This window comes from Nicotiana sylvestris, chromosome 8 (assembly GCF_000393655.2).
Source record: "Nicotiana sylvestris chromosome 8, ASM39365v2, whole genome shotgun sequence".
Classification (NCBI taxonomy): Eukaryota; Viridiplantae; Streptophyta; class Magnoliopsida; order Solanales; family Solanaceae; genus Nicotiana; species Nicotiana sylvestris.
The window spans coordinates 172,499,585-172,508,182 of NC_091064.1; the positions used below are offsets into that span (position 1 = coordinate 172,499,585).

General features: G+C 38.4%; 1 protein-coding gene across 1 annotated transcript; it reads left to right on the forward strand.

Moving 5' to 3' along the window:
• The first annotated feature begins 7,146 nt into the window (after positions 1–7,146).
• Positions 7,147–8,019, forward strand: LOC138876015 (uncharacterized). The gene has a single exon (XM_070154901.1). It carries the CDS (start codon positions 7,147–7,149, stop codon positions 8,017–8,019), a length of 873 nt encoding a protein of 290 aa, XP_070011002.1.
• Positions 8,020–8,598: the final 579 nt, after the last annotated feature.

The window sequence follows — 8,598 nt, forward strand, 5'->3', positions numbered from 1 at the left end:
GTGTCGAAGGTTGGCTCTTCCATTCTAAAACCTTTCGATCCATTATTTTTGGGCAGCCAACCGGACGAGGGCGGCCTCACGCTTTTCGTCTAATAGTTCCAGGCTCGTACTCATAGCCTTGTCGTTTGATTCTTTAGTCACATATTTGAACCTGAGACTCGATTCTCCTACTTTGACCGGTATTAGATCCTCGACACCGTAAACCAACGAGAACGGGGTGGACCATGTACTCGACTTTGATGTCGTCCGGTATGCCGACAATACTTTGGGCAAGATTTCCTTCTATTTTCCTTTGGCGTCGGTCAACCTTTTCTTGAGATTCTAGAGTATGGTCTTGTTCGTGGACTCCGCTTTCCCATTCCCACTAGTGTGGTAGGGTGTTCATAAGATCCTTTTGATCTTATGATCTTCGAAAAGCTTTCTTACTTTGTTGCCGATGTACTACTTCCCATTGTCGCACACGATCTCGGCCGACATTCCGAACCGACATATTATGTGGTCCTAAATGAAATCAATGACTTCTGTTTCCCTCACTTTCTTAAACACCTGGTCTTCCACTCATCTAGAAAAATAGTTAGTCATAAATAATATAAATTGAGCCTTATCAGGTGCCCATGGAGGGGGACGACGATATCCATTCCCCATTTCATGAACGAACAGGGTGACAAGATCGAATGCAATAGCTTCCCAGACTAGTGAATCATCGGAGAATGCCATTGACATCTATCGCATTTTCGTACGAACTCCTTCGCATCCTTTTTCCATGTCGATCCAGTAGTAGCTGGCTCTTATTATTTTCCTAATTAGTGATTCGGTGCCCGAGTGATTTTCGCAGGTGCCTTCGTGGACTTCCCTCAGAACATACTCAGTATCTCCTACTCCTAGACATATCGCGAGTGGGCCATCGAACATTCTTCAGAACAAGGTACCGTCTTCGGACAAGCTAAACTGTGCGGCCTTTGTACACAGAGCCCTCGACTCCTTAGGATCCGAGGGATGTTTTTCGGTCTTCAAATACTCTACATACTTGTATCTCCAGTCCCAAATTAGGCTTGTTGAGTTTATCTCGGTGTGACCTTCTTCCACCACCGATCTCATGAGTTGTACTACCGCCCCCGAGTTGATTTCATCATCGTTGACTGACAATCCCAAGTTAGCGAGAGCATTGGCCTCGTTGTTTTGATCCCGAGACACATATTGTAGGGTCCACTCCTTGGACCGATGTAGCGTTACCTATATTTATCCAGGTATCTCTACATTTATTCCTCCCTAACTTCGAACGTCCCATTAACTTGGTTCACCACAAGGAGGGAGTCGCACTTAACTTCGATCACCTCCGCCCCCAAGCCTTTGGCCAATTTGAGACATGCAATCATGGCCTCATACTCGGCCTCATTGTTAGTAAATTTTATAGTCCTGATAGATTGTCTAACTACATTTCCCGATGGTGGCTTCAATACGATGCCAAGTTCGGACCCCTTTGCGTTTGAGGCACTGTCCGTAAAAAGGGTCCAGATTCCCGATGAAGTCCTCGAGTTCAACAACAATTCTCTTTCGACCTCGTGTATTAGGGCTGGCGTAAAGTCGGCTACGAAATCTGCCAAAATTTGAGATTTGATATCATACCCGCTGATTTCAACGGCCTATTTGGCCAGTTGTCCCAAGAGTTCGGGTTTATGCATTATGTTCCTCAATGGGTAATTAATTACAACATTTATAGGATGACACTGAAAGTATGGTTTTAGCTTCCTAGAGGTGCTTAGTAAAGCGAGCGCCAATTTTTCTTGGTGAGGATACCTAGTTTCGGCCTCGCCTAGAGTTCTGCTAACATAATAGATAGGAAATTGCATACCTTCTTCTTCGTGGATCAGGACTCCACTTATCGCCACCTCGGATACTGCCAAGTATAGGTACAACTATTCATCTGCCTTCGGAGTGTGAAGCAAAGGTGGTCTAGAGATGTACCGTTTGAGTTCCTCCAAGGCTTGTTGGCATTCTGGAGTCCATGAGAAGTTAGCCTTCTTCTTCAATAGTGAGAAGAACTGATGGCTCTTGTCGGAGGATCTCGAGATGAATTAACCCAAGGCAGTTATGCTGCCGGATAACCTTTGAATGGCTTTGACATTGTCCACAACATGTTTTCAATGGCCTTGATTTTATCGGGGTTAATCTCGATCCCCTAGTTGGATACCATGAATTCGAGAAATTTCCCGGACCCAACTCCGAATGCGCATTTCTCCGGATTCAGCTTCATGTTGCACTTCTTCAATATGTCGAAGGTTTCCTGCAAATCTTTTAAACGGTCCTCTGCTCGCAGGGACTTAGCTACTTGCTATTTGTTCTTCAAAAAATCGATTTACTAGGCGTTGGTTAGTGGCACCAGCATTTTCAGTCCGAAGGGCATTACGTTATAGTAGTAGGTATCGTACTTAGTGATGAAAGACGTTTTTTCCTTGTCGTCCGGGTCCATCAGAATTTGGTTGTACCTGAAATAGGTATCGAGAAAATTGAGGATCTCGTGGCCGGCCGTCGCATCGATCATACGATCAATGTTGGGCAAAGGGAAAGAGTCATTGGGGCATGCCTTATTCAAATCTTTATAGTCTACACACATTCTTAATTTATTCTCTTTTTTAGGGACTACCACTATGTTAACTAACCAATCCGGGTATTTAACCTCCCGAATCAACCCTATTTTAAGGAGTTTAGACACCTCGTCCTTGATGAATGCTTGTTTGACTTCGGACTGAGGTCTACTTTTCTGTTTGACTGGATGAAACTTCGAGTCCAGGCTCAGCTTGTGAGTGGTTATTTCTGGAGGGATCCCTGTCATATCAAGGTGGGACCAAGAAAAACAATTCACATTAGCTATAAGGAATTGAATGAGTTTATTTTCAGAACTCGGGAGTTAACCTCGTGACCAGGTATACCTTATGATCGGGCAAATGCTCGATCAGTACGACTTGCTCAAGTTCCTTGACCGTTGACTTGGTGGCCTCGGAATCATCGGGGATTATGAAGGACCTGGGGAGCCCGTAGTCATCGTCTTCATCGGTCCCCCTGCTTCTTCGGTTGGGTCGAGGCCATGTTGGTAATTGCTATTTGGTTTCTTCCTTGGCGACCTAACCTGGACCTTTTATCGTTGTAAGTGTGGATATTGGGTGTAGACATGTAATTTTTGACTCACACAATTTTTAAGTTAGTTGTAGTATTTTAAATATTTACTTGAGTTATTATAGATTTTTATTCCATTTTTTCTTTTACTACCACTTTATTAGTTTAATTTTATTGTTTTAGTATTTAAAAATTAAAAGAAAATTAAAAAAATACTTTCAATTTTTATATTTAGTTTTATATTAGTAATTTATTGTATTAATTAAGATGTGATTTTTATATTTTTATAAATATATTACATTGTTTTAGTCTTCCTACCATATTTAAGCCCAACAAGACAAAGGCCAATTCTTCCCAACCCATTAGCCCACTTAAGTGCAAGATTTAATCCTAACCATCTATTTTCTTTTAATCCAATTAGCATTATCCATTTCCACTTCCATATAAAATATCCAATTATAGAAACCCTACCCTAAGTTTCCAATTCTTAAAAAATAAGGACAGCCGCAATTCCAAACACAAAAAAAGGAAAGAAAAAAAAGAAGAAAAGTTGTAGCCCGATTTCATTCCTCGCTCCCAGTGACGTAGGAAACATTGAAGAATCAACCAGCTTCGTACAAATCGCTGCAACAGAAAGGAATGCAAAACATCTTCAATTCAAGGTGACTAATTAAAGTCCTCCTTCTGTTGTTTAAGATTTTCAAAGTCAAATTAATGAACATGCACTAGATGTATGAATTATTGTGTTTTCTTGATCTTAATAGTCAATAAAATTATTATAGCTCTGTGAGGCTAAACTCTAAATCACTCATCTATACTAGCAGTTTCAAAAGATCTGGTGTTCTTCGTAAATGAGCTAATCTGATTCAGTCAGCTAAAAGTTTGGAGAATCCTAAATTTGAAATTTATCATGGAAACATATTTAGGCCATCTCCAAGGTTGCACCAAATTCAAATTTGGTGTAAAATTTGGTATTTTTTTGCTCCAATGGAACACCAAATTTTGCACCATTATAGTACATGAATAGTTTGGTGCAACACTATTCGTCACACCAAATTTGATTTAATATTACTTTATTTATTTTTTATTTTTTGGATATTTAATTTATCATATATTGTGTATATAATTAATTTTTATATTAAGAGCTTTATAATTTTAATTTTATATCCTATTTTTGATATATTAATTTTTGTATATATTATATTTATATAAAATTATAAGTTAATTTTATTATCTAATGTTGCTAAAATTGAAAAGTGAAAACTAAAATTATAAAAAGAAAATTAACAATACATAAAATAAAAATAAGTGATTATATATTTATTTGAAGGAAATAAAAAAGAAAATTTAAATAGAAGATAATAATATAATATAGAAGAGAGAAGAAATATTATTTTTTGGTGTAAAAAATGGTATAATGGTTGGATTAAATTTGATGTTATACCATTTTGGTGTGAAATTTGGTGTTAGAGTTGGAGATGGTCTTACCTTGCTATTTGTATGTAAAGCATAATGATGCATAAATAATCTCCGGAGTCCTCCATAATAAATAGTATTGAATATTTGTTGAAGCATACTTAATGGTAGATGAAGTAAGATTTGTTGCAAATCTTAGGGATTGAGAATCGTTGGTTAATGAATGCTAGAGCTACGACACAAAATGAGGTTCACTTTAAGATTTGTGCTATCATCGATTTTTTAATATCTTTGATGCATTGCCTAGCCTAGCTAGGGGAATCTTAAATGGTTTAATTTTTTATACGTTTCTATAATTCATGTCCTCACAACAATCTCAAAGATTAGGGAAATAACTAAATGCGCTAGTTTCTTTAGGCGCGACTAATAATAATCATCACGGCTATGGGTATGGTTCCTGTGGCATGACCGTGATACCTAATTCCCATTCGGGTGTGCATTTCATGTGACTCAATCACAACTTCGAACCATTAATAAATTAAACATGTTGTAGATTGTGGGTACGGTTCCCATGACACGATTCGTAATGTGTACAAAACAAACAAGTGTACGACAATCATAACTTGTTCCAGAAATAATTTCATAAATACTTAAAAGCGGTTAGAAAGTTAAAAAATGCACAATAGGTTTTAAGCATGTAATAAATCAGATAATTAGGCCAATTGTTAATAGTTGAGCGACTGTGCTAAAACCACGAAATTCGGGAGTGCCTCACACCTTCTTCCGGGTTAACAGAATTCCTTACCCGGATTTCTATGTTCGCAGACCATAAATAAGAGTCAACTTCCTCGATTAGGGATTTTAAACCGGTGACTTGGGACGCCATAAATTATCCCAAGTGGCGACTCTGAAGTTGAATAAATAATCTCGTTTCGTTTTGTCACTTTAATTGGAAAAACTCCCCTATACCATTTCGGGTAGGAAAAAGGAGGTGTGACAGCTCTGACAACTCTGTTGAGGAAAAGAACCTAGAATCTTTGGTTCAGGGTTCAGAATTCGAGCTTAGAATAACTGTTATACTTGGCTTTCATTTATTATTTGATTTTTACGTGTTTGAGCCTAATGTGCTAATTGTCGCTTTTTACCGCTTTGATATTCTGTGAACTGTATATAAACTGTTACAAAACCCTTCTTCTCTCTGAGTCTTCTAAATCTTTTGGTAAGTACATGCTGGCGTGACTTCTTTTCTGTTAGTGTCATATCCTTAATTTAGAACGAGGTTCGAACAAGTTGCAAAGCCGGATGATCTTTTGGTTACCGGTGTGCTGCCCCTCCCCCCCCCTCGAGTTGTCCACTCGGGTAAGCCAGGTCTAAAACAATACACCCAGATTTTAAACCTAGAATAACATAGCCTCATGTCGGATCCCTAGGAAGAACGCTTGTTTGCATCACGTGCATTGCACTTTGGGGACTCAACATAGGGGTTGAGTCCGTCTAGGACATGTGTACCCAAATTAAAAGACCATCCTGATGCATCTTACGTGCTACTTGCGTATCTGTCTGTTTCGGCTTGCATGTTGACTGGCTTCTAGAATAAGGAAATAAAATGAAGAAAAAACATAAAGAAGAAAAAGAAAAGAGAGTGAGAGGTATGTATTTGAATTATACTGAAACTCTGCCGAGATTTTGAAAAAAAAAAATGAAAAGTCATTTCAAAATAAGTCATATTTTCTTGTTGAGTCAAAATTGACCGAACTACGCGGGTCTGATTCTCACCGGATATGAGATACGTAGGCAAACCTCATCGGTTCCGGCTCCCAATTTTCAAATATCCAAAAATATTTTCCTTTACTTCCTTCTTTGAAAAAGTCTTTCTTTGAGACCCCAATTTTGAAAAAAATCCAAAATTATTTTCTTTTAATTGCTTCTAAAAATCCAAAAATATTTTCATTCTTCTTTTGAAGTTTTTCTTTCGAAAATTGAAAAAAAAATCAAGATTCAAAAAAAATATTATCTCTTTTTCTTTAAGAAGTATTTCTTTCATAAATGCAAAATAAAAGTCCAAAAATCTAAAAAAAATATTTTTCTTTCTTCTTTAGAAGTTTTTCTTTCAATATTCTAGGGAAAAAAAATATAAATTCAAAAAAAAAATCTTTCTTTCGGAAATTAAGAAAACAAATAAATAAAAATAAAATACAAAATTTTAAAGAAAGAGTTAGTTTATTTCCTGTATTCCTAATATTCCCAAACTACGCAAGATCTGATTCATGTCCCCACATGATACGTAGGCAACCCACATCAGGCTCGATCAAATGATTTTGAAAAAAAAAGATGGAAAAAAGAAGAAAAGAAAGCAAAAAAGTGGAAGAATGATAATAATAATGACTGACTGAGTCCATTCTAACATGTCTCTTGTTTTGAATTGTGAAGAAAGTTTAAGGTGGTTGGTTTGTGGTAAGCTGGCAACACAAGATCCAAGGAAAAAATGCCAGTGACAACTGACATCGAAGTTGTTACTAGTGCTCAAGAGACTCATGGTCAGAGAGTTCAGCAAAAGTCTACTATGGATGAGGAAAATAGGGTACTAAAGCAGCAAATGACTGAAATGTGTCAAGCATGGGCCAATGGCCAAGGACCACCCTTTCTTCTCATGGTTTCCCAGAATTCACACTCATCTCGACTATTGCCATTCCGGTCTCATTGTCTGATCAATCCTATCCACCTGGATTCAGTCATTATCCCAATTGTACAACTATAGCTGGAACTTCTGTTGTACGCTCCCAAAGTTTGCCATTGACAACCAATCAGACAACCACTACTGTTATGCCTATTTTCACCATCCCACAACTGACGGTGGTGCAGAAGAAAACTCATGAGTCACAGTTTGCTACCCAGCAAGAACAATCCCACTCTCTTGTGTATCACTCTTACCTATTTTATTTTCCTACAAAGATTGAGAAGCCTGACCAAAATATGGCACAGGAAGAAATGACCCAAAGAGTGAAAAGCTTAGAACAACAGTTGAAAAACATGCAAGGGTTGGCAGGTCAGAAGAGTATTACCTTCAAGGATCTATGTATATTCCCCGATGTCCACTTGCCACTCGGTTTTAAAATGCCCAAATTTGAAAAGTATGATGGACATGGAGACCCCATAGCCCACCTGAAAAGGTATTGCAATCAGCTAAGAGGTGCTGGAAGAAGTGAAGAATTGCTAATAGCTTATTTTGGGGAAAGCCTTAAGGGAGTAGCCTCCGAATGGTTTATGGATCAAGACGTATCTCGCTGGTATGTCTGGGATGACATGGCACAGTCCTTTGTCAAACAGTTCCAATACAACATCGACACCGCACTAGACCGCAATTCCCTTTCAAACCTGAAGAAGAAACCAACTGAAAGTTTCAGGGAATATGCTATCAAATTAAGAGAGCAAGCTGCTAGAGTTAATCCACCCATGAATGACCACGAGCTAATCATTGTCTTTCTTTAGGCTCAAGAGCCAGATTATTTTCAAAACATGATGTCCGCAGTGGGTAAATCCTTCTCGGAAGCAATCAAAATGGGGGAAATGATTGAGAATGGTCATAAGACAGGCAGAATTATAAGTCAAGCAGTTCTCAAAGCCGCAACTCAGGCTGTCCTGATTGAATCTGATAATTTTAGTGACACGAATGTGAAGGACGAAGAAATCATGATGACATCAGGGTCGAGAAGAGGTCCTAGGAGAGCATCTCGAAGGTATGACCAGCTTCGTCTGTTTTTTGATAATTCCCTTGAGCACTACTATCCACCTCAGAACCCACAGTACTCTGTTGCTCTACCCCAGTATGTTGCCCAGCCACCAAGACACCCCAGAAGGCAAGCACCAGCACCGCAAAATCTCCACCAGTCTCCACAAAATTTTCAAGTGCCCTATAACCCACATCTAAGCCAGGGGTATACAAGGGAACAAAGGTTGAAAGATAATTTTAAACCAATAGGAGAGTCATATGTAAGTTTATTTGAGAAGTTAAAGTTTTATGACATGATTGCACCCATTCCCCCAAATCATGTGGACCCACGTTCAAGA

What these genes read in the sequence shown, in the direction of transcription:
- LOC138876015 (XM_070154901.1), top strand. Translation starts at nt 7,147, where the DNA reads ATGGGCCAATGGCCAAGGACCACCCTTTCTTCTCATGGTTTCCCAGAA.